Here is a 27,716-nt window from a genome sequence, read left to right on the forward strand (position 1 = left end):
AGATGCTATGTATGGTGTGGGCTTTTCACAGGAATTTTATCATGTACCTTTTTAAAATAAATTGTATTGTATTGTATCTTTACAATACAATTTATATTTATATATTTCTTTTTTCTTAGGTTAATATTTCTGGTGTGGGTGAATTATCACTCTGGGAGTTTTCTGGTCATGAAGCTTACTTCCCGGTATATGACCACTTTATAGGCAACACCTCCTGTGTCCACCTTATTGTGTTTCCACTGAACCAACCATTTGATGTTCAGTTGCAACAGTGTTCCTTTTGGATGTCTTTCCTTCAAGCTCGAATCCCTCCCATGGAACCTTTAAGTAAGTACAATAGTTAAATCTTTAAATTAGCACTGAAGAGTATTTATTTGCATTAAAGATGAACTTAGATACATTATTGATTATTGTACTTCTTCTTGATCATTGTTTAGGTAGTTATGATAATCTGTGTTCATTTACTTAAAAAAAAATTAGTGTATTTTGTTTACTTTGATCTTTTTGTTATTACTCATGAAATTGTAAAAACATGATAGGTAACAAATCATAGAACAGGTGGGGCTTGAGCCTGTGACAAGAGTGTCCTAAAACTCACAGGCCATTATGTTAATCACTGACCCATGTCTGCCTAACAAGATTAATCCAATTGTTGGCTTGGACCCCACTGTGCCTACAAATGCAGGTTTTTATAAACCAGTCCCACACTGGCAAGGCTGATGAAATTGTAAGTCATGATGTCTGCTTTCAGGGGACTTGAGATAGAGCATGCCACACCTGTGCTGGTGTGGGATTCATCTGTAAAAACCTGCATTTATGATAATAGTGGACCCCATACTAACATTCCTATTGTACATAGAAATATACCCAGTTGGATGAATTTTGTTAGGCCAGAATGGATCAGTGTTTAGTATAATGGCTTGTGAGTTTTAGAACTCTTTTACTATGGGTTAAAGTCCCACCTGTTCTGCGATTTATATTTTATAATTCTTTTTTTGAGAAACTTGCAGTGAATTTTAATAAATTTATAAGCTAGTGCAGGAGGAAGTACTGTAATTGTTTTCTCATCTTTTCATTCTTTTATGGTGCCCTTCCTACTATTATTCTTCTTACCAAATGAATTATTAGAATACAGAAGGAAATTTTTTCACTCAGATGTTAGAGGAAAGCCAAGTAAACCAGCAAAAGTGGCTTTAGTTGGTACCTATGCTGATGCAGCTCAGTGCCACCGCAACCTCCAGGGAGATTACGTGGCTCCACAAGTTCATCTTCTCCAGGTAAGGGAGAAGTTGCAAAATGTTCCCACTAAAATTATTGATTGATAGAGTAGGTCCCTAACTTAGTCATCTGAGTTATTGTTTCATCATAAGTATTGCCATTTTGTGTGATGTACACCTACCATCTGACTTACGACCTGCTCGACATATGTCCACTCGACTTACGACCGTGCATCTGGCAGCTGGGCTGGGCCGGCTGATGTACAATATTTGACAATACTCGCGGCGGCAATGCGTCATGCAGGCAGCATCAGTTTGAGTAACCCTGTCCTATCAGCAGCATCATACTGTATTAACTGTACTAACTGGACAGTAAATTTCACCATGGCCCCTAAGATGAAGTCTGTGGCAAAAAAGGCTCTTACTCTCGAACTCTCTATTTGTTTTCACTGTCTGTATCTGTCTGCCTACATATCTGTGTATCTCTGTGTGTCTGTTTATCTGTCTGTTTACCTGTGTGTCTGTCTTTCTGTCTACCTGTGTCTATGTCTACCTGTGTGTCTGTCTTTCTGTCTACCTATGTGTCTGTCTTTGTCTACCTGTGTGTCCTTGTCTACCTGTGTGTCTGTCTACTTGTGTGTGTCTTTATATCTACCTGTGTGTGTCATTCTGTCTACCTGTGTGTGTCTGTCTGTCTACCTGTGTGTCTGTCTACCTGAGTGTCTGTCTGTCTACCTGTGTCTGTCTGTCTTTCTGTCTGCTTGTTTGTCTCAGAGCCACTCATTAAGAGTGTAATTGGTCTTGAAGATGCCATATTAATAATGATAATAACACAATAATAATCACTGAGGTGCATTAAATGTGTATAAAACGTTGATATAGACATTTTGCTTAATCCATCTATGATTTCTTTTTCAAAATTATATAATAAACATGCTACATACATATAAACATATAAATTAACAAATATGAGATGTTTTTCTGGATGACTTGACAGAGTGAACAGCAATCATTCGTGTCCGGGCTAGTACCAACAAGAACAACAGCAACAACGTTTGTTTACATAACTTGCCAACCTTCTACACACTCATTCGTTTATTCATTTAATCTTGTTTACTCGCCTCTCACTCTACATTAAGACTACAGATATTTTAAGGTAAGTAATGAGTGGACACGATTATTATATTATAGTTTAATAATATTTTTTTTTTATTATCACACTGGCCGATCCCCATCAAGGCAGGGTGGCCCGAAAAAGAAAAACTTTCACCATCATTCACTCCATCACTGTCTTGCCAGAAGGGTGCTTTACACTACAGTTTTTAAACTGCAACATTAACACCCCTCCTTCAGAGTGCAGGCGCTGTACTTCCCATCTCCAGGACTCAAGTCCGGCCTGCCAGTTTCCCTGAACCCCTTCATAAATGTTACTTTGCTCACACTCCAACAGCACGTCAAGTATTAAAAACCATTTGTCTCCATTCACTCCTATCAAACACGCTCACGCATGCCTGCTGGAAGTCCAAGCCCCTCGCACACAAAACCTCCTTTACCCTCTCCCTCCAACCTTTCCTAGGCCGACCCCTACCCCGCCTTCCTTCCACTACAGACTGATACACTCTTGAAGTCACTCTGTTTCGCTCCATTCTCTCTACATGTCCGAACCACCTCAACAACCCTTCCTCAGCCCTCTGGACAACAGTTTTTGTAATCCCGCATCTCCTAACTTCCAAACTATGAATTCTCTGCATTATATTCACACCACACATTGCCCTCAGACATGACATCTCCACGGCCTCCAGCCTTCTTCTCGCTGCAACATTCATCACCCATGCTTCACACCCATATAAGAGCGTTGGTAAAACTATACTCTCATACATTCCCCTCTTTGCCTCCAAGGACAAAGTTCTTTGTCTCCACAGACTCCTAAGTGCGCCGCTCACCCTTTTCCCCTCATCAATTCTATGATTCACCTCATCTTTCATAGACCCATCCGCTGACACATCCACTCCCAAATATCTGAATACATTCACCTCCTCCATACTCTCTCCCTCCAATCTGATATCCAATATTTCATCACCTAATCTTTTTGTTATCCTCATAACCTTACTCTTTCCTGTATTCACTTTTAATTTTCTTCTTTTGCACACCCTACCAAATTCATCCACCAATCTCTGCAGCTTCTCTTCAGAATCTCCCAAGAGCACAGTGTCATCAGCAAAGAGCAACTGTGACAACTCCCACTTTATATGTGATTCTTTATCTTTTAACTCCACGCCTCTTTCCAAGACCCTCGCATTTACTTCTCTTACAACCCCATCTATAAATATATTAAACAACCACGGTGACATCACACATCCTTGTCTAAGGCCTACTTTTACTGGGAAATAATTTCCCTCTTTCCTACATACTCTAACTTGAGCCTCACTATCCTCATAAAAACTTCACTGCTTTCAGTAACCTACCTCCTACACCATACACCTGCAACATCTGCCACATTGCCCCCCTATCCACCCTGTCATACGCCTTTTCCAAATCCATAAATGCCACAAAGACCTCTTTAGCCTTATCTTTGTCCCCTTTGCCTTTATACAAAGGAACTATGCATGCTCTCTGCCAATCCCTAGGTACCTTACCCTCTTCCATACATTTATTAAATAATTGCACCAACCACTCCAAAACTATATCCCACCTGCTTTTAACATTTCTATCTTTATCCCATCAATCCCGGCTGCCTTACCCCCTATCATTTTACCTAATGCCTCACGAACTTCCCCCACACTCACAACTGGCTCTTCCTCACTCCTACAAGATGTTATTCCTCCTTACCCTTTACACAAAATCACAGCTTCCCTATCTTCATCAACATTTAACAATTCCTCAAAATATTCCCTCCATCTTCCCAATACCTCTAACTCTCCATTTAATAACTCTCCTCTCCTATTTTTAACTGACAAATCCAAAAAATTATAGGGGGATAAGTCTGTTGAGTATACCTGGTAAAGTGTATGGTAGTTATTATTGAAAGAATTAAGAGTAAGACGGAGAATAGGATAGCAGATGAACAAGGAGGCTTTAGGAAAGGTAGGGGGTGTGTGGACCAGGTGTTTACAGTGAAACATATAAGTGAACTGTATTTAGATAAGGCTAAAGAGGTCTTTGTGGCATTTATGGATTTGGAAAAGGCGTATGACAGGGTGGATAAGGGGGCAATGTGGCAGATGTTGCAGGTGTATGGTGTAGGAGGTAGGTTACTGAAAGCAGTGAAGAGTTTTTACAAGGATAATGAGGCTCAAGTTAGAGTATGTAGGAGAGAGGAGAAGTCTACTCAACAGTCTTTTATCTACCAATACATAATCCAACAAACTACTGTCATTTTGCCCTACATCATATCTTGTTATACTTATTTATCCTCTTTTTCTTAAAATATGTATTACCTATAACTAAACCCCTTTCTATACAAAGTTCAATCAAAGGGCTCCCATTATCATTTACACCTGGCACCCCAAACTTACCTACCACACCCTCTCTAAAAGTTTCTCCTACTTTAGCATTCAGATCCCCTACCACAATTACTGACTTGGTTCAAAGGCTCCTATACATTCACTTAACATCTCCCAAAATCTCTCTCTCTCTCCTCTACATTCCTCTCTTCTCCAGGTGCATACACACTTATTATGACCCACTTTTCGCATCCAACCTTTACTTTAATCCACATAATTCTTGAATTTACACATTCATATTCTCTTTTCTCCTTCCATAACTGATCCTTCAACATTACTGCTACCCCTTCCTTTGCTCTAACTCTCTCAGATACTCCAGATTTAATCCCATTTATTTCCCCCCACCGAAACTCCCCTACCCCCTTCAGCTTTGTTTCGCTTAGGGCCAGGACATCCAACTTCTTTTCATTCATAACATCAGCAATCATCTGTTTCTTGACATCCGCACTACATCCACGCACATTCAAGCATCCCAGTTTTATAAAGTTTTTCTTCTTCTCTTTTTTAGTAAATGTCTACAGGAGAAGGGGTTACTAGCCCATTGCTCCCGGCATTTTAGTCGCCTCATACGACACGCGTGGCTTACGGAGGAAAGATTCTTTTCCACTTCCCCATGGACAATAGAAGAAATAAAGAAGAACAAGAGCTATTTAGAAAAAGAAGAAAAACCTAGATGTATGTATATATATATATGCATGTGCGTGTCTGTGAAGTGTGACCAAAGTGTAAGTAGGAGTAGCGTGTTTATGAGACAGAAAAAGAAAACAGCAATCCTACCATCATGCAAAACAGTTACAGGTTTGTTTCACAGTCATCTGGCAGGACAGTAGTACTTCCTGGGTGGTTGCTGTCTACCAACCTACTAATAATAATATTAATATTAGTACATATGTATTATTGTAATAATAATAATAATTATTATTAATATTATTAATTTAGGGCACTGGAGCACAGATCCACTGTTTAGCACTTTGTCTGGATTATTTGGGTTATTCTAGGTAATTTATACTATGTATGATAACTTTACTTATGTGTACCTGTGAGAGAGAGAGAGAGAGATACATAGAGAGAGAGAGAGAGATACAGAGAGAGAGAGATACAGAGAAAGAGAGAGAGATACAGAGAGAGAGAGAGAGAGATACAGAGAGATACAGAGAGAGAGAGAGAGAGAGAGAGAAAGATAGAGAAAGATACAGAGAGAGAGAGATACAGAGAGAGAGAGATACAGAGAGAGAGAGATACAGAGAGAGAGAGAGAGATACAGAGAGAGAGAGATACAGAGAGAGAGAGAGAGATACAGAGAGAGAGGCGGACCTCTTTGCTGAACACTTTGCTACCAAAATGCAAGTTCCTGATCCAGCAAGAGACCCTCCTTGGTTAGCTGCAAGAACTGTGTCAAAACTGTCAGTGGTGACAATAAGGCAGGAGGAGGTGCATTTCCTTCTTAAATCGCTTGACCAAGAAAAGGCTGTGGGCCCAGACAAGTTGAGCCCAAGATTGCTGAGAAGATGTGCAGACCAGCTAGCAGCACCTCTAACTCGCATCTTTCAGCACTGCCTAGTACAGTGTAAATGGCCCTCTCTATGGAAAGAGGCAAATGTAGTCCCTGTTCACAAAAAGAAGAGCAGAGCAGAAATCAGCAACTACATACCAGTGTCACTCCTGTCAATCACTGGTAAGATCCTTGAGACAATAATCTCAAGACAAATGACAGAGTTTTTTGACTATCACTCACTACTTTGTGATCGTCAATATGGCTTCAGGAAAGGTTCCTCTGCTGCTGATCTGTTGTTAAACCTCTCCACTAAGTGGCACCAGTCACTGGATGAATCCAAAGTCAGCTGTGTGGTAGCACTGGACATTGCTGGCGCTTTCGACCGAGTGTGGCACCAGGGCCTCTTAGCAAAACTTCAAGCACTGGGAATTGCAGGCTCTACGCTATGTCTCCTCAGTGATTACCTTCATGGTAGATCTCTAAGTGTAGTTCTCAATGGAACGGAATCAGCAAGACATCCTATTGGGGCAAGTGTTCCACAAGGAAGCGTGCTGGGACCATTGTTATGGAATGTCTACTTCAACGACCTTCTTCATCTCATCCCAGAATCACATGCATATGCAGACGACTGCACACTGACATTCACTTACCCAAGAGAAGAAATGCCAGCTGCTCCTTCTACATCAATCACCAGCTGAGAGCTGTATCAGCTTGGGGAAATAGATGGCAAGTAACATTTGCACCTGAGAAAACGCAAATGATGATCATCTCTAGGCACCATGATGGTAATGCTGGTGCAGTAGTAAGGATGAATGGGAGGGTGTTGGCACCTGGAGAAGAAGTTGATATCCTTGGGGTGAAATTTGACTCCAAACTAACCATGAAGAACCATGTTGTAAATCTTGCAAACAAGGCAGCCAGGAAGCTTACAGCACTTCGCCGTATCTCGCATCTACTTGACAGTAGGGGTTGCAAGATTCTGTACGAGGCACAAGTATGCTCGCACCTTGAGTATGCTCCACTTTCTTGGTTTGCCTGCCTCCCCCTCTCATCTGCGACTGCTTGACAGAGTAGAGAACAGAGCAAGACGTCTCATCTCTCGCCTGGACCCATCCTGGATAGATCTGTCATTTCAGCAGAGCCTTCAACACAGGAGGGATGTGGGTGGCCTTACTGTTATGTACAAGGCCAATATTGTCAAAGTACCACACTTGGATCCACTTCGAGGACAGCGTGAAACAAGCTTTTATGCCACAAGACGGGCAGAAAGCAGCAACTTCACTTTGGCTGTACCCTTCTCCAGAACATCACTCCATCTGAGATCCTATATACCCAGGGTGACTCGAGTATGGAACACATTCATACAGCATAATGATGTCAACGAGATAACGTCAGTTGATCAAATGAAAAGGCTGGCCCACAGATGGCTCCAACTTATCCTGTTCCCTACTTGTATGTCTCATAACAATAAAAATGCTTTCAAATGAGCTGATGTAGGTAACAACTCTTAGTTTGCCAATAAAGTTAGGAATCCTTAACCTGTAAATAGCTTGTCAATAAAGCTAGGGATCCTTAACCTTGTCAAATCCTGTGTAAAAAAAAAAAAAAAAAAAAAAGATAGAGAGAGACAGAGAGAGAGAGACAGAGAGAGAGAGACAGAGAGAGCCACATTCAGTCAGCCATTCACCCACCCGGCCAGCCAGCCAGCTACGTATTACACATGTTCCAGAGTTGTTTCTCTTTACTTAGGGTATAGGTTATACTACATTCTGGCAGGATGACACTACCAGTGGTATTCTCCCATACCACTGTGTCGACAATACATAAAGATAACAGTAACATATGATACTGTATGCGATGTAAAATTTACAGTACAGTTCACTACCATGTATACATTATATACAGTAAATAAATAATTAAAATATAACAATAGAAGTAAATTATGGTAAAAAAATGAAATAATGATTGTACATTACATTACAGTACTATGTAGGTAGTTTATATAGGAAAAGTTTGACATTATGCCCTACCCAGTATGTCGGCAATTTTCAAAGGTTCGACTTACGTCCATTTTGACTTACGACCGGTTGGTCGGAACCAAGCTTGGTCGTAAGTCGGATGGTAGGTGTATATATGGGTGGCAGCTCAACTTATACCACAACCTTCCATTCCCCACTGCAGTCCAAGCACTCACAAGTAGTTATCCTCACTGCAATCCTCCCAGACCATACATCCAGACACAGTGGGAAAGAAAATGGAAATTGGTGAGAAGTTAGTAAATGTGAGAGAGGTGGAGGTAACGGGAGTGAACAGAGAAGGACTCATCTCAGTACAGTATTGTGCATTGTTTTTAATTTTATTTTAAAGAAATAAATGAAACTAGATATGGAATACAGGAATATATCATTGATTATAATGTTGGTGTATGTAGAAAAATAGGCTCCGTGTTAAAAACACCGTGGGAGATGGCTGACATGTTGAAAAAAAAAAGTGTCATTGCATAATAGAGCCTACATTTTGATTAAATTTCATACACAGACTTTTGTTCGGTTAAAAAAACCTATAACAGTCAGTTTGTTCAGTGGCATCAAGCATGGCCTGATATGTAAAAAAAGTAGAGAATATGTTTTATTAAGTGACTCAAGGAAACCAGTTAGACATACGAGGAAATCAGTTAGCTGGTTAGCCTGCACTCTGAAGGATGGTTGGGGATGTTTGTTGTTTAGAGGGTCACCTGAGCTGTCATATCTGTGCACCTCTGGCAAGACAGTGATAGTGTGAATGATGGTGAAAGTATTTCTTTTTTGGGTCACACTTCCTCAGTGGGAAATGGCTAGCATGTTAAAAAATGAATTACGGTATAGACAATGTTTGATATAGAAGCTCCAGATTTTTTTTTATTTTTCTGTAAATATTTATTATATGATACTTGGGACCTGACGATCTGTTGGAGTGTGAGCAGGGTAATATTTAGTGAAGGGATTCAGGGAAACCGGTTATTTTCATATAGTCGGACTTGAGTCCTGGAAATGGGAAGTACAATGCCTGCACTTTAAAGGAGTGGTTTGGGATATTGGCAGTTTGGAGGGATATGTTGTGTATCTTTATACGTATATGCTTCTAAGCTGTTGTATTCTGAGCACCTCTGCAAAAGCAGTGATAATGTGTGAGTGTGGTGAAAGTGTTGAATGATGATGAAAGTATTTTCTTTTTGGGGATTTTCTTTCTTTTTTGGGTCACCCTGCCTCGGTGGGAGACGACCGACTTGTTGAAAAAAAAAAAAAAAAAACTTTCTAAATCTTGTTTTTTGCCTTTAACTTTGTATTTAAAATAATTTTACAATTATATTTGTTGTATCATGTCTCTACTAACTATTAACCCTTTAACTGTCTAAATGTAGATCTGCATTTGTACCGCTAACTCTCCAAATGTAGATCTACATATTATTTTTCCTGCCTCAAAATTTGGCACGATTGGCCTGAGATGCCTGGTCAGTATAGAGTGGGTCTTAACACACTGTGTGTACAGTATTAAAAAATCTGGGACCACTTAGTACCTTGTGGGAGCACCAGTTCAATTGAGTGCCAGCTAGAGCAAACAGCATGGCAGACACCAGGAATTCATTGATGTCATGTCATATTAACACTTCCCTTTTAAGAGGAAAGTGATGTTGACCCAGAGTTTAGTGGCTTTGAGATGGATGTGGCCGCAAGCAGTCAAGGAAATATCCAAAACCTTCATAATAACCCATATGCAACATTTGTGCAACATCCTTTCATTTCTGATACCACTAGTAGTGTCGTCCTGCTAGAATGTCCAATAACCTATGCCCTAAGTAAAGAGAAACGATTCTGGAACATGTATAATATGTTTTCGGCAGGCTGGCCAGCTGGGCGACTGGCTGGCTGGCTGGCTGGCTGGCTGGCTGGCTGGCTGGTTGACTGACTGTGGCTCTCTCTCTTTCTGTATCTGTCTCTGTATCTATCTGTCAATATCTGTCTGCATATCTGTCTATATATCTGTCTATATCTCTGTCTATCTCTGTCTCTCACAGTTACACATAAGTACAGTTATTTTACATAGTGTAAATTACCTAGGATAACCCAAAAATTTCAGGCAAAGTGCTATACAGTGCTTGTAGATATAAGGCATAATAAGCATGACACAAGTAATACACATTTTCACTTGCTCAGGAATCAGGGAGTGGCTTGCAAACCAACAGGTTTACGAGCCGCTCCTTGAGACAGAGAGACAAGCAGACGGAAAGACAGACACACACAGGCAGACAGAGAGACAGATAAGCAGAGCTAGACAGACAGATAAGCAGAACTAGACACAGACAGATAGATGCAGACACAGACAGACAGACATGTTTGTGTGTAACAGTGAAAACAAATAAAGCCAGGGTTCCTTGGAGCAGTGCACATTCATCAAGTGTCACTGCACTGTCAGCAGTTTACTGACACTCGTCATAACACCTTGCTTCAAGGAGTTTCTTATATGTATACTCCAGCATGTCTAAAACATTGCTGAGACATAAATACTTTGTATATATTTCTAGACAATAGTATATGACCAAAGCTGGTGAAAATGTTCACCTGTCAGTGTGATTGTGACTATTTGAGTACTATTTCAATACCTAATGTTAGTGACAGAACAAAGATTGGCTATGAACTCACAAGAACTGTTATAAATTGTAGTTATCAGAACATAGAAATTATATAAATTAAAATAAAAACGAGAAGAAAGGTATATTGGCAACACTTCTGCAAGCGGCAGGACTCGATGTTGCCATCAGGTGAGCATCCAGCGCCAACTTCGCGGGCTTATATCTCGGTAAGTACTGACCCTAAATTTTTTGTTTATCCTATAACGTGTAGAAAAATACACTCTTCATTTAATTTTTTTTTTTTTCCAAAATATTTGGAGCGCTACACGAGTGAATGTAGATCTACATTTGGACAGTTTAAGGGTTAATTCATTAGTCTTTCATTTTTAGAATGTGTATAGTTTGATATTTCTATTACAGATAGGGTTTATATTACTGATGGTTTAATCATAACCCTTCTTAAGTCTTCTTGTTATAGTTTGTCATAATCTTTACAAATGACATTGGTATGAGAAATAATAAAAACAGTTGTTTGCATGTACTATATTAAGAATGCACCTCTGAAAAGTAGTAGGATCATACATGATTTTCATCTTATAAAGGAAGTATGATATACTTTAGCTTATTAGCGCATAGTATTTGAGCAATTTATTGTATAGCCGTTTTGAGAAGGTCAAAATAAAATGCCATCGCTTTAGAATTATATGCATCTTCCAGTCTTCCTCATACATTATTAACTCATAATGAAAATGTTTTCTATTAGGTGAACATCATATTTTGAATGTTTTGATGATGAATTGAAAAAATAAAAACTGGATCTTTTACAGTTTTCTCTCTGGTATTGGTGTACAGCATATACAATGTTGACAAATAATTGTTATTTTTCCTGATGTGCTGTTAGCCCATGTGATCCTGGTCTAACTCATTGATATTAACCTTAGGAGAAGCTGCTGGATCTGTATGGTGATGTATTTGATGTTCACGATACAGTGTATGTGATGGATGCCACTGCTCCAGGCTCTACAGCTGTTCGTTCTCTCAAACAGTATCTAGCAGATTGCAAAGCCAAAGTTACTCAGGTTAGTATAGACATTTGTTCAGTATGTTAAAAGTTTGTACAGTATTTTTAGATGTTGTTGGAGTGTTTGTAAGAAAGCTTCTTTCAGTACTGTAAGTTCATATAAATAGATATTTATTATTATACCAGGAGCAAGGGGTTAGTAACCCCTTCTCCTGTATAAATTACTAGATGTAAAAAAGAAGAAAAACTTATGTTTCTTCTTTTTCAAGTCGCCCTGCCTCGGTGGGAGATGACTGTTGTCTTAAAAAAATTATTTTTATATAATTATTCTCTTAACATGTTTGCCCTCTGTTTTTTTATTTTTATTTTGCTGCTTTGTTTCTGGATAATATCTTGAGAATGCCTCATCCTACTGACTTAAAACTTAATAATATTGAAGTCGTCTTCTTTCAACACACCGGCCGTATCCCACCAAGGCGGGGTGGCCCAAAAGGAAAAACGAAAGCTTCTCCTTTTACATTTAGCAATATATACAGGAGAAGGGGTTACTAGCCCCTTGCTCCCGGCATTTTAGTCACCTCGTACAACACGCATGGCTTATGGAGGAAGAATTCTGTTCCACGTCCCCATGGAGAGAACAGGAAATAAACAAGAACAAGAACTAGTAAGAAAATAGAAGAAAACGCAGAGGGGTGTGTACATATATATATATGCTTGTACATGTATGTGTAGTGTGACCTAAGTGTAAGAAGAAGTAGCAAGACGTACCTGAAATCTTGCATGTTTACAAGACAGAAAAATGGACACCATCAATCCTACCATCATGTAAAACAATTACAGGCTTTCGTTTTACACTCACTTGGCAGGACGGTAGTACCTCCCTGGGCGGTTGCTGTCTACCAACCTACTACCTAGAATACTGAAGTATATCTATAAAAAAAAACCTTCCTGTTGAAACAAATAGTGTAGTCCCCTCATGGCCATTTTGGAAATCAGTTGAACAGTTGGTTAGCTGCAATCAACTCTACCCTCCCCCCCCCCCCCTTTTTTTTTTTTTTTCTAAATCCAGTGTTTTGAGATTTTAGGCCTTTTCATTAACCCTTTCATTGTCCATGCTCTAGTACTACTGGTTTGAGGTCATTGTCAGTGCCTTAGTACTAAACCATGAGCTCAGCTCACTCACATAAGCTGTGAGCAGTAAATTTGGGCCTAGATTTGAGAGAATGGGTCATTGGTAAGTGTGCACCATATAAAAATTCTGCAGCACACAGCAGGCAAGAAAAAACTGTTAACAGTGTTTTTGGTTTAAAACGGTAACTTTTCAATGTATTTTCATGTGGTTTTTATGGTTGTATTCTCAGTTTCTTGGTCTTGTTTGATAGAATTTGAGATATATTCAGAAATAGAGATGATTTTGATTGTTTTCAGGACTAAAAATAGCTTGAAATTGAGCTGAGAGTAGCAGAAAGGTTCGATTTTTGCTGATATTCAAGAGTAAACAAATCACATCACTTGTCCAATACACATCCAAATGTGAGTCTAATATGTGTTCACAAGCACGCTGATATTATTTATATACAATTATTACAGTATTGCATAATAGTAAATCTTCTATTTTTTGTGTATGTGAATAAAAAATCACAATGGAATTCATATGTAAAGCCTGAGAATGCAACTAATGAAGAGAGGAAATATTATATTAGTGCTAGGAATGCCTATATTGTTTATTCTGGATGCTATTTTGAAATTTGTGTGAAATTGGCCCAGTTACCAATTTCTGATCACTTTACTGGGTAGTTGAAATAGTTGATTGGGTAGTTTCTTTTGCTCAGTCGATAAAATGGAAGATATACTAGTGAAATCATTTAAAATTTGGTGTACTGGAACAATGTAATTGGCTTAAAATAGGACTCAAAGTGGACAAAATTGCTGATGTGTAAATCTCTCTAACACAGCAAAATTCGCACAAGCATAATTTTGTCAGTTTTCCATCAAATTTCCTACTTTTTGTTTTATTACCTTCAGAAAAACATTCTCTACCATTTCATAAGAAAAAATAAAAAAAATATGAAAATTCTTGGATGCTGTGGACAAGTTCAGATTGGGGGTCTGAACAATGAAAGGGTTAAATTGGTTTAGTAATCACTGCAGATTTGCCATATAAATACAGTATCTTATTTACATCATGTCTTATATAGATTTTTGTCTTTTAAGAAACTTCATTGTGGTTCTTTTCAGAAATAATTATTTATTGGATATTAATGTTTGGTCAGTTTCATAAAAGTGATTTTACAAAATATCTTCAAAATTGATATACATGTCTAACATGAATGTTATTTGCTGCAGTTGAACACAGACAATCCATTGTCATCATGACAAGAAGCTCTGTTATTTCAAATTTCTTTTACTGTGTCAAAGCAGTAGGATTGCTTTGATGCAGTAAATATACATGTTAATCTTACTAAACTGTGCTTGCTAGAAAATGGTTATATGTCCTTTTCCGTAGGACCTGCTAGAAGTACAAGTGCTGTATTTACTGATGTATATGATTTAAACATTATCTGGTTTAAAAGAAGTTATGGGAACTGGAGAGACAGGTGATAAGTAACATGTACTAAATATCAAAATAACCACAGGGACCATGAATTATTAAGATTATCAGTATAATGAAGCTGAGCCTCAGGTTGGTTACTTGATATAGCTTTTATTTTGACAGCTTCATTGGTTCTGGCTCTTCAACTTACAAGAAAATTGGTGTTAAGCTTGGTATTACAGGTGACTGCTGAAGTCTCATTTGAAACCTTCTTAGATAATAACAGCAGCAGCATCTGCTGCATAGAATTTGGTTTTGCTTTCATGAGTTTTTCCCTGTAGCCTGTACATTTGTGATTTTTCTGCTTATAAATGAAAGACTTTGTCTCCATACTGTTTATCATATAGCCTGTATTGAATATAACTTGTCCTTTGATGTAATGACTCATGAAATTGTAATAACACGATTGCAAATAAACCACAGAACAGGTGGGGTTTAAACCCATGCTGAGTCAGTCGCCATGGGTTTAAACTCCACCCATACTGTGGTTTGGTTCCTTTGACATAATATTTTCTAGATCTCTCTCCTTACCTTCATTTTCTTCACTTTTCTCAGGGTTTGCATTTAATTGTGAAATCAGTAACATTCGAGTGAGTGTATGATACGTAAGAATATTATTACCATGATCCCTAGCTTCAGTTTTTGTCAGTAATGATTAAAGTCATTTCACACAGACCTCTGGTTAATTTTTATTAAATTCGCAGCTTCAGACTGCCAGTGCCGTAGGAATTCCTCAGAATCAGGATTAACACTTGTGCCATCCTTAGCGAGCAGGTTAGCAGGCTATAATTTGAACTGATCACTCTTCCAAATAAGAAGCTTTACAGAGTTACAAATGTCTTCAGTGAACCTAGCAGTGCATTTTATATTGAACTATTTTTTAGAGTTATTGTAACCAGGATCTTCAAATTCCAAATATGCTTATGCAATTTTGTTGCTGTACAGGGATTTAACCCTTTGACTGCCGCAGCCGTATATATACGTCTTACGAGGTACCGTGTTTGACGTATATATACTCATAAATTGTAGAGGTTTCAAATCAAGCAGGAGAAAGCTGGTAGGCCCACAGGTGAGAGAATGGGTCTGTGTGGTCAGTGTGCACCATATAAAAAAAATCCTGGAGCACGCAGTGCATAATGAGAAAAAAAAAAACTCCGACATTTTTTTTAATTAAAATGCCGAATTTGTGGTCTATTTTCGTATAGTATTTATGGTTGTATTCTCGTTTTCTTGGTCTCATTTGATAGAATGGAAAACATATTATAGAAATAGAGGTGATTTTGATTGATTTTACTATAAAAAGAACCTAGAAATGGAGCTCAAAGTAGGGGAAATGTTTGATTTTTGCCAATGTTCAAAAGTAAACATATGATGCCATTGTCCAATAAATGTCCAACTAGCCATTCTAATATGCAGTCATGAATGGGTTGATGTTATTTATACAATTATTACAGTATTGCAGTAGTCTGCATAATAGTAAGTCTTCTATTTTTTGTTTGAATAAAAATTCACAATAGAAAGCAAGAGTAATATCACAGGGGCCTGGAGACATGACTGATGAGAAAAGAAAATGTTATTTTAGAGCCAGGAATGTCTGCATTGTTCATTCTGGACCTTATTTTGAAATTGTCATATTTTTTAGTTTTCGTGAAATTGGCCAAATTGCAAATTTCTGACCACATTATCAGGTAGTTGAAATCGGTAAATGGGCAGTTTCTTGTACTCAATCGATAGAAAAAAATGGAGTTCTCAAGAAATAGCTATGAGTTTGGGCGACTGGAACAATGGAATTAGCCGAAAATAGGGCTCAAAGTGGGTGAAATCGCCGATTTGTAAACAGCACCGAGGTCGCTAACTTTGCGAGAGCATAATTCCGTCAGTTTTCCATCAAATTTCGTTTTTTTTGGTGTCATTACAATCGGGAAAAGATTATCTATAATTTCATTAGAAAAAAATAATTTTTTTTTGTTTAATTTTGCGACACCAGGAGACACCCCAGGATTGGGGGTTGCGACAGTCAAAGGGTTAATACTCTTAATTACTCCTTGTGCCATTTTTCGGGTCACCTCTGCCTTGGTGGGAGAAGGCTGATTTGTTTAACCCTTTGACTGTCGCGGCCATATATATACGTCTTACGAGGTACCGTGTTTGATGTATACAGTGGATCCCCGGTTAACGATATTTTTTCACTCCAGAAGTATGTTCAGGTGCCAGTACTGACCGAATTTGTTCCCATAAGGAATATTGTGAAGTAGATTAGTCCATTTCAGACCCCCAAACATACACGTACAAATGCACTTACATAATTACACTTACATAATTGGTCGCATTCGGAGGTAATCGTTATGCGAGGGTCCACTGTATATACTCATAAATTCTAGCGGCTTCAAATCAAACAGGAGAAAGCTGGTAGGACCAGTGCTGTTTCTGGTATTTGTGAACGACATGACGGAAGGAATAGACTCTCAGGTGTCCCTGTTTGCAGATGACGTGAAGTTGATGAGAAGAATTCACTCGATCGAAGACCAGGCAGAACTACAAAGGGATCTGGACAGGCTGCAGACCTGGTCCAGCAATTGGCTCCTGGAGTTCAATCCCACCAAGTGCAAAGTCATGAAGATTGGGGAAGGGCAAAGAAGGCCGCAGACGGAGTACAGTCTAGGGGGTCAGAGACTACAAACCTCACTCAAGGAAAAAGATCTTGGGGTGAGTATAACACCAGGCACATCTCCTGAAGCGCACATCAACCAAATAACTGCTGCAGCATATGGGCGCCTAGCAAACCTCAGAACAGCATTCCGACATCTTAATAAGGAATCATTCAGGACCCTGTACACCATGTACGTTAGGCCCATATTGGAGTATGCGGCACCAGTTTGGAACCCACACCTAGCCAAGCACGTGAAGAAACTAGAAAAAGTGCAAAGGTTTGCAACAAGACTAGTCCCAGAGCTAAGAGGTATGTCCTACGAGGAGAGGTTAAGGGAAATCAACCTGACGACACTGGAGGACAGGAGAGATAGGGGGGACATGATAACGACATACAAAATACTGAGAGGAATTGACAAGGTGGACAAAGACAGGATGTTCCATAGATTGGACACAGTAACAAGGGGACACAGTTGGAAGCTGAAGACACAGATGAATCACAGGGATGTTAGGAAGTATTTCTTCAGCCACAGAGTAGTCAGTAAGTGGAATAGTTTGGGAAGCGATGTAGTGGAGGCAGGATCCATACATAGCTTTAAGCAGAGGTATGATAAAGCTCACGGCTCAGGGAGAGTGACCTAGTAGCGATCAGTGAAGAGGCAGGGCCAGGAGCTCGGACTCGACCCCCGCAACCTCAACTAGGTGAGTACAACTAGGTGAGTACGTACACACACACACACACACACACACACACACACACACACACACACACACACACACACACACACACACACACACACACACACACACACACACACACACACACAAACACACATACACACACACACACACACACACACACACACACACACACACACACACACACACACACACACACACACCACACACACACCACACACACACCACACACACACACACCACACACACACACACACACCACACACACACACACACACACACCACACACACATACACACACCACACACACACACACACATACACACACAGACAGACACACACACACACACACACCACACACACACACACACACCACACACACACACCACACACACACAAACACACACACACACACACACACACACACACACACACACACACACACACACACACACACACACACACACACACACACACACACACAGAGTGGACCCTCGCCTAACGCTATTAATCCGTTTCTGAGAGCTGAACATTAGGCGAAATTATCGTTAGGCGAATTAATTTTCCTCATAAGAAATAATGGAAATCAAATTAATCCGTTCCTGACATCCCAAAGTATGGACAAAAAAAATTTTTTACAACATAAAATATTAATTTTAATACACACAAACTGAAGACATGCACAGTTACATGACACTTACCTTTATTGAAGATCTGGTGATGATTGATGGGATGGGAGGAGGGGAGACTGTGGATGGTGTTAATGTTTAGAAGGGGAATCCCCTTCCATTAGGACTTAAGGTGGCAAGTCCTTTTCCGGGGTTACTTCCCTTCTTTTAATGCCACTAGGACCAGCTTGAGAGTCACTGGACCTCTGTCACACAACATATCTGTCCATAGAGGCCTGTACCTCCTGTTCCTTTATGACATTCCTAAAGTGTTTCACAACATTGTCAGTGTAATAGTCACCAGCATGGCTTGCAATAGCTGTGTGAGGGTGATTTTCATCAAAAAAGGTTTGCACTTTAAGCCACATTGCACACATTTCCTTAATCTTTGAAGTAGGCAACTTCCTCAATTTCTCTATCCCCTCCTCTGAAGCAGTTTCCTCAAGTGTGGCCTCTTGCTGTTGAAGATGATCTAGCAGCTCATCAGTGGTTAGTTCTTCATTGTCCTCCTCCACCAATTCTTCCACATCCTCCCCACTAACCTCCAACCCCAAGGACTTCCCCAATGCCACAATGGATTCCTCAACTGGCATAGGATTCCCTGGGTTAGCCTCAAACCCTTCAAAATCCCTTTTGTCTACTCATTCTGGCCACAGTTTCTTCCAAGCAGAGTTCAAGGTCCTCTTAGTCACTTCCTCCCAAGCCTTATCTATAATGTTTGCACAATTGAGGATGCTAAAGTGATCTCTCCAAAACTCTCTTAGAGTCAGTTGAGTTTCTGAGGTCACTACAAAGCACCTTTCAAACATAGCTTTTGTTTACAGTTTCTTGAAGTTGGAAATGACCTGCTGGTCCATGGGCTGCAGGAGAGGAGTGGTATTAGGAGGCAAAAACTTGACCTTAATGAAGCTCATTTCCGCAGAAAGTCGCTCTGCCACGTCTGAAGGATGACCAGGAGCATTGTCTAATACCAGCAGGCACTTAAGGTCTAATTTCTTTTCAATTAGGTAATTTTTCACAGCGGGGGCAAATGCATGGTGTAACCAGTCATAGAAAAAGTCCCTAGTGACCCATGCCTTACTGTTTGCCCTCCACAGCACACACAAATTAGCCTTGAGGACATTGTTTTTCCTGAACACTCTGGGAGTTTCAGAGTGATACACCAATAAAGGCTTCACTTTGCAATCACCACTAGCATTGGCACACATCAACAGAGTAAGCCTGTCTTTCATAGGCTTATGTTCTGGGAGTGCCTTTTCCTCCTTAGTAATGTAGGTCCTGCTTGGCATTTTCTTCCAAAACAGGCCTGTTTCGACACAATTAAACACTTGTTCAGGTTTCAGTCCTTCACTGTCTATGTACTCCTTGAATTCCTGCACATATTTTTCAGCCGCTTTGTGGTCCGAACTGGCAGCCTCACCATGCCTTACCACACTGTGTATGCCACTACGATTCTTAAATCTTTCAAACCAACCTTTGCTGGCCTTAAATTCACTCACATCATCACTAGTTGCAGGCATTTTTCTAATTAAACCGTCATGCAACTTCCTAGCCTTTTCACATATGATCGCTTGAGAGATGCTATCTCCTGCTATCTGTTTTTCTTTTATCCAAACGAATAACAGTCTCTCAACATCTTCTTTCACTTGCGATCTCTGTTTCGAAAACAAAGTTGCACCTTTGGCAAGAACAGCTTCCTTGATTGCCGTTTTTTTGGCCACAATAGTAGCGATGGTTGATTGGGGTTTTGTGTACAACCTGGCCAGCTCGGAGACACGCACTCCACTTTCATACTTAGCAATGATCTCTTTCTTCATATCCATAGTAATTCTCACCCTTTTTGCTGTATGGTTGGCACTAGAAGCTTTCTTGGGGCCCATGGTGACTTATTTTGCAGGTGCAATCACTAAAAAGGCTGTGATAATATGAAATGTTCCGATTATATGCTTTGAAGCAACTGCGGTGGCTGGCTTGTAAACACTGGCACTCACGGAACAAATGAGGCAGGCTCAGGCCGCACGTGGACGCGTCTCGAAGGAATCGCATTGAGCGAGTTTTTTAGCGCTAGCTGAGGCAAAATTTTTGTGTTAAAATGTATCGCTAAGCGGATTTAACGTTATGCGATGGGTTCGTTAGGCGAGGGTCCACTGTAATTCGTTCTAGCTGAATTCCTGCCCTCAAGAGACATGACAAAATACCCCTAATATCAACTCTACGGCTTATTTATCTGTCACAGTTCATCTAATACGACATAATAAACAATATAAATAACATAGAAACCTGATATTCACTCTAGAATTAATAGTATATGTCATTACATGGACGGCGGAGGGAGGAGGATTGTGGTTGGGAGTGATCGCGCATTCTCGCTATGAAAACGTCAGAGGTGTTATTATAAGAGAAAATGGAGTTTGTGAGGCTAACTGAATTAGATCTGGTGTACATATGACATTTATATACCTTGGAGAAGAAATGCAGAGTGACATATCCTGTCAGGAGTTCAAACTTTTCTTAAGAACTGCTATGTGCAATTTTTATGTTTATCTCACTGCACTATGTATCTCCTGTGAGCTGTTTCTCCGTCAACCATGTCAACAGCAGCTTTACCATCTTTTAATTGACAGAGGTCCATTGCTTATAAATTACTGTAATGCCCTTTGCTGGCACTATAGCTTTTATAGACTCCTGCTTTAGTATTGTACATATAGTAGATTATTATTATTATTATTATTATAATCATGGGGAAGCGCTAAACCTGTAGGTACGTATAAAAGAGGAGCTATGCTCGTACTCAACTCGCCAAGTCCTCAACGCTCATACCTAGTCTGTGCTTATTAATCACTTCTTTCTTTAATTACGTGAAAATCATCCTCTTTTTCTTCGTGGCACTGTCCTTTGCACATGCTTCCTTAGGACCCATAGTTAGAAGGAAGAAATCTGGCGAATTGACTGCACGAAACGTAAGGAAATCACGAAAATTCCTTGCACCGTGAGGGTAGCTCTATAAGCATGTGCACCAGTGACCGCTGTGGCGGTGTTGTCAAACTAAATTATACGCAGTACGTACGTAGTATTATTATAATTATTATTATTGTACTATTACGTATCATATTATATATTATTGTATTATTATTATTATTATTGTTATTATATAGTACAGTGGAACCTCTACTTACGAGTGCATCCATGTGCAAGTTTCTCCAGACACGAGCAGTTGCTCGGTCGATTTTTTGTTTCCAGACGCGAGCAAAATTTCCAGATGCAAGCAGGCCTCAAGGGAGGTTAATTGACACTGGTGAAGGGGCTCTTGCTCTTGATCTAGGGAATTGGATCTCTGTTGTTTGTTGGACTATCTTATATAAACTTGGGCAATGTATGATGAAAAGATGCTTCTTAACGTACACCAAAAAATGAAAGAAATCGGATCATAAATAACGGAGTTCACTTCTCAGTCATTAGCCTCCCCTTAGCGGTATATTTTCGTATGGTTTTTATGGTTGTATTCTCATTTTATTTGGTCTCGTGCGATAGAATGGAAGATGTACTACAAAAATAAATATGATTTTAATTGGTTTCACGATGAAAAATACCTTGAAATTGTGCTCAAAATAGCAGAAATGTTCGATTCTTTGGCGACATCAGTGGTAGACATCATGAAGTAGCAGTGGCAGACAACATAAAGCAGCAGTGGCAGACACCATGAAGCAACAGTGGCAGACAACGTGAGGCAGCAGTGGCAGACAACATGAAGCAATAGTGGCAGACATCATGAAGCAGCAGTGACAGACAACATGAAGCAGCAGTGACAAACATGAAGCAGCAGTGGCAGACAACATGAAGCAGCAGTGGCAGACAACATGAGGTAGCAGTGGCAGACAACATGAAGCAACAGTGGCAGACATCATGAAGCAGCAGTGACAGACAACATGAAGCAGCAGTGACAGACAACATGAAGCAGCAGTGGCAGACAACATGAAGCAGCAGTGGCAGACAACATGAAGCAGCAGTGGCAGACAACATGAAGCAGCAGTGGCAGACAGCATGAAGTAGCAGTGGCAGACAACATGAAGCAGCAGTGGCAGACAGCATGAAGTAGCAGTGGCAGACAACATGAAGCAACAGTGGCAGACATCATGAGGTATCAGTGGCAGACAACATGAAGCAGCAGTGGCAGACATCATGAGGTAGCATTGGCAGACATCATGAAGCAGCAGTGGCAAAGTGTAGCATTAAGAGTGTAGTAATTAAGTGTAGCATTAAGAGTGTAGCAATTAAGTGAAGCATTAAGAGTGTAGCACTTATAAGTCACTCTGTCTGACTTTTTTGGGTTATCCTAGGTTCTCTACACATGTAGTCAGGAGCAGGAATGGCTGCTGTGGTGGCCCTATGAACCCCAGCAACAATGGCTGCTGTCACCACCACTGGCCACATACCTAATAACATGTATTTTATTCATTCTAGTGTATTTATCATGTTTCTATGTTATTAATATTGTTTATTATGTCATATTACTTGAATTGTGATAGATAAGCTGTAGAGTTGATATTAGGGAAATTATTAAAGTATTTTCTCATGCCTGGAATTCCACTGGAACAAATTAATTCCATTTCAATTAATTTAAATGAGGAAAATTGACTCTGCAAATGAGCAAATTCAGTTGTGAGCAAGATCATGGAATGGATTAAACTCGTAAGTAGAGGTTCCACTGTATTATACAGTGGACCCTTACCTAACGATATTAATCCATTCCTGAGAGCTCATCGTTAGCTGAAGTTATCGTTAGCTGAGTTAATTTTCCCCATAAGAAATAATGGAAATCCAATTAATCCTTTCCAGACAGCCAAAAGTATTTAATTTTTTTTTTTTCATGAAATATGCATTTCCCTACAAAGAAAACAATATGACATGCATAATAACTACATAAATAAATGTTAAAATGACACATACCTTTATTGATGAGTGATGAGACACTGTTTTTCTTGAACACTCTGGGATTTTCAGAGTGATACATGAGTAAAAGCTTCACTTTGCAATCCCCACTAGCATTACAACAAAACATGAGAGTTAGCCTGTCTTTCACAGGCTTGTGTCCTGGGAGTGCCTTTTCCTCCTGAGTAATGTAGGTCCTGTTTGGCATTTTCTTTCAGAACAGGCCTGTTTCATCACAATTGAACACTTGTTGGGGTTGGAATTTTTCAGCTTCACCATGCCTTATCACACTGTGTATGCCACTACAATTCTTAAATCTCTCAAACCAACCTTTGCTGGCCTTAAATTCACCAATATGAGCACTAGTTCCAGGCATTTTTTTCCTGTTCACTTGGGTGTTCAAGTCAACTGTTGTGGGTCGCATCCTGGGGACAAGATTAAGGACCCCACTGGAAATAACTTAGACAATCCTCGATGATGCACTGGCTTTCTTGGGTTATCCTGGGTGGCTAACCCTCTGGGGTTAATCGTTTCTTGGTAATTGTTTCCCGTTAAGCCACACGTGGTGCAGCAACAGCTGACTGGTCAAGCAATAGCTGACGGTGGTGCAGCAGCAGCTGACCATGGTACAATAGTATTTCTCACCCATTTTTACCACAGGGTTGGCACTAGAAGCTTTCTTTGGGCCCATGGTGACTTATTTAGCAGTTACAAGCACTATAAACAATGGAATAATACAAAATGTATCGAATGTATGCGTGCAACCGGCCAACAATAATGGCAGTCCAGCTGAGGCGCTCAGGCTAGACGGACAGGTTCTGTACGAGTCATGTTGGTCAGAAACAGCTGACAGTGGTGCAGCAAGAGCTGACAGTGGTGCAGCAAGAGCTGACTGTGGTGCAGCAGCAGCTGACTGTGGTGCAGCAGCAGCTGACTGTGGTTCAACAACAGCTGACTGTGGTGCAGCAGCAGCTGACTGTGGTGCAGCAGCAGCTGACCGTGGTGCAGCAACAGCTGATGGTGGTGCAGCAGCAGCTGTGGTGCAGCAATAGCTGACTGTGGCGCAGCAACAGCTGACTGTGTAGCAACAGCTGACCGTGGTGCAGCAGCAGCTGACCGTGGTGCAGCAACAGCTGATGGTGGTGCAGCAGCAGCTGACTGTAGTGCAGCAACAGCTGACCATGGTACAGCAACACCTGACTGTGGTGCAGCAACAGCTGATGGTGGTGCAGCAACAGCTGATGGTGGTGCAGCAGCAGCTGACTGGTGCAGCAACAGCTGACCATGGTGCAGCAACACCTGACTGTGGTGCAGCAACAGCTGATGGTACAGCAACAGCTGACCATGGTGCAGCAACAGCTGACTGTGGTGCAGCAACAGCTGACGGTGGTGCAGCAACAGCTGACTGTGGTGCAGCAACAGCTGATGGTGGTACAGCAGCAGCTGACCATGGTGCAGCAACACCTGACTGTGGTGCAGCAGCAGCTGACAGTGATGCAGCAGCAGCTGACCATGGTACGATAGTATTTCTCACCCTTTTTACCACAGGGTTGGCACTAGAAGCTTTCTTTGGGCCCATGGTGGCTTATTTAGCAGTTACAAGCACTATAAACAATGGAATAATACACATTGTATCGAATGTATGCGTGCAACTGGCCACCCTGGCTTGTAAACAATGACGGCAGTCCAGCTGAGGCATTCATGCTGGATGGAGAGGTTTGGGAGGAATCACGTTTGGCGAGTTTTTTATCGTGAGGCGAGGCAAAATTTTTGCGTTAATGTATCGTATAGTGGATTTAACGCAACACGATGCCATCGTATGGCGGGGTCCTGGAGGTTACCTGGAGGTTATTCCGGGGATCAACGCCCCCGCGGCCCGGTCCATGACCAGGCCTCCCGATGGATCAGGGCCTGATCAACTAGGCTGTTACTGCTGGCCGCATGCAGTCCGACATACGAGCCACAGCCCGGCTGATCCGGCACTGACTTTAGGTATCTGTCCAGCTCTCTCTTGAAGGCAGCCAGGGGTTTATTGGCAATTCCCCTAATGCTTGATGGGAGGCTGTTGAACAGTCTTGGGCCCCGGACACTTGTCCACTGTATTATTATATATGTAATTATTATTATGTATTATTGTTATTAGTATGTATTATAATATTATTATTATTATTATTATTATTATTATTATTATTAATTTAACTACCTGGAGCACAGATCCAATTCCCTAGATCAGGAGCCCCTCACCACATTACTACTACTGCTGCTGCCGCTGCCACCGCTGCCGACGACTGTCGCAACCCCAAATCGTGAGGTGTCTCCTGGTGTCGCAAAATTTCCAAAACAAAAAAAATATGAAATGATAGAGAATCTTTTCCCAATTGTAATGACAAAAGAACAAAATTTGATGGAAAACTGACGGAATTACGCTGTTGCGAAGTTAGCGACCTCGGCGATATTTGCGAATTGACGATTTCGCCCACTTTGAGCATTATTTTCGGCTAATTCCATTGTACCAGTCGACCAAACTCGTAGCTATTTTTTTAGAACTCCATTTTTTCTATCGATTGAGTACAAGAAACTGCCCATTTACTGATTTCAACTACCCAATAACGTGGTCAGAAATTTTCAATTTGGCCAATTTCATGAAAATTAAAAAATGTGACAATTTCAAAATAGGGTCCAGAATGAACAATGCAGACATTCCTGGCTCTAAAATAACATTTTCTTTGTTCATCAGTCACATCTCCAGGCCCCTCTGATATTACTCTTGCTTTCTATTTTGAATTTTTATTCAAACAAAAAATAGAAGATTTACTGTTATGCAGACTACTGCAATATTGTAATAATTGTATAAATAATGTCAATCTATTCATGACTGCATATTAGAATGGCTACTTGGACATTTATTGGAAAAGGACATCATTTGTTTACTTTTGAACATCGGCAAAAATCAAACATTTCCCCTACTTTGAGCTCCATTTCAAGATACTTTTCATAGTAAAACCAATCAAAATCACCTCAATTTCTACAATATTTTTTCCATTCTGTCAAATGAGACCAAGGAAACGAGAATACACCATAAATACTATACGAAAATGGACCACAAATTCGACATTTTAATTAAAAAAAATGGTCAGTTTTTTTTTTTCATTATGCACTGTGTGCTGCAGGATTTTTTTTATATGGTGCACACTGACCACACAGACCCATTCTCTCACATGTAGGCCTACCAGCTTTCTCCTGCTTGATTTGAAGCCGCTAGAATTTGTGAGTACAGTGGTCCCTCGTTTTTCGTAATTAATCCATTCCTGGAAGTGTGACTATTATCGAAATTTATGATTTTCGAATCAATTTTCCCCATAAGAAAAAATGTAAATACAATTAATCTGTTCCTGACACCCAGAAGTACTAAAACAAAAAATTTCTTTTACATGAAATATAGATGTAGTACATAATACAATGGGACATGATGAATGAAACATTAACAGCATAACACTTACCTTTATTGGCGATTCTTCTTAGTGTATGGAAGACTGGAGGAGGAGAGAGATTGGATTAGTTACTCTTTGGAAGGGGAATCCCCTTCCATCAACACCTCAGGTACCAAGTCCTTTTCTGGGGTTACATACTTCTCTTCTCTGTTTCTTAATGCCACTAGGACTAGCTTGAGAGTCAGTGGAGTCCTGTCTCACAAAAAAGTGTCCAGAGCGCTCTGTTTCTGGTGTCTCTTTAACACTTCCCTAAAATGGGCCAAGACTTTGTCACTGTACATGTTGCCAACATTGCTTGCAACAGCCTTGTCAGGGTGATGCTTCTCCATAAATCTTTCCATCCTACCCCACATTTCAAAAATCTCCTTAATTTCTGAAGAAGGCACCTTCTTCCATCTCTCTTCCTCCTCCTCTGCAGCAAGATTCTGAGCTGCGATCTGTTGCTCTTCCTGCTGAAGCTCTTGCAGCTCCTCAGTGGTGAGCTCTTCGTTGTAGTCTTCCACCAACTCTTCCACATCCTCCAAACTCGCATCCAACCCCATGGAACTCCCCAGTGCCACAATAGATTTAACAACCCTTCAAAATCCCTCTTGTGGACACAATCTGGCCACAATTTTCTCCAAGTAGAGTTCAAAGTCCTGGTAGTCACTCCCTCCCAAGCCTTACCTATAAGGCTTATGCAGTGGAGGATACTGAAGTGTTCTTTCCAAAACTCTCTTAGGGTCAAGTGTGTGTCTGAGGTCACATTAAAGCACCTTTGAAACATTGCTTTGGTGTAGAGTTTTTTAAAGTTTGCAATGACCTGCTGGTCCATGGGCTGGAGGAGAGGAGTGGTATTCGGG

The 27,716-nt window shown here is 40.4% G+C and overlaps 1 protein-coding gene across 1 annotated transcript in view; it reads left to right on the forward strand.

The window, feature by feature from the left end:
* LOC128690311 (death-associated protein kinase 1-like) overlaps positions 1-27,716 on the forward strand; it is a 532,947-nt gene that overhangs the window by 391,092 nt on the left and 114,139 nt on the right. Inside the window, 3 exon segments of the mRNA XM_070090725.1 lie at positions 120-327; positions 1,156-1,277; positions 11,766-11,903. Of these exon segments, the coding sequence (XP_069946826.1) occupies positions 120-327; positions 1,156-1,277; positions 11,766-11,903 (468 nt within the window).

This window comes from Cherax quadricarinatus, chromosome 32 (assembly GCF_038502225.1).
Source record: "Cherax quadricarinatus isolate ZL_2023a chromosome 32, ASM3850222v1, whole genome shotgun sequence".
Lineage (NCBI taxonomy): Eukaryota > Metazoa > Arthropoda > Malacostraca > Decapoda > Parastacidae > Cherax > Cherax quadricarinatus.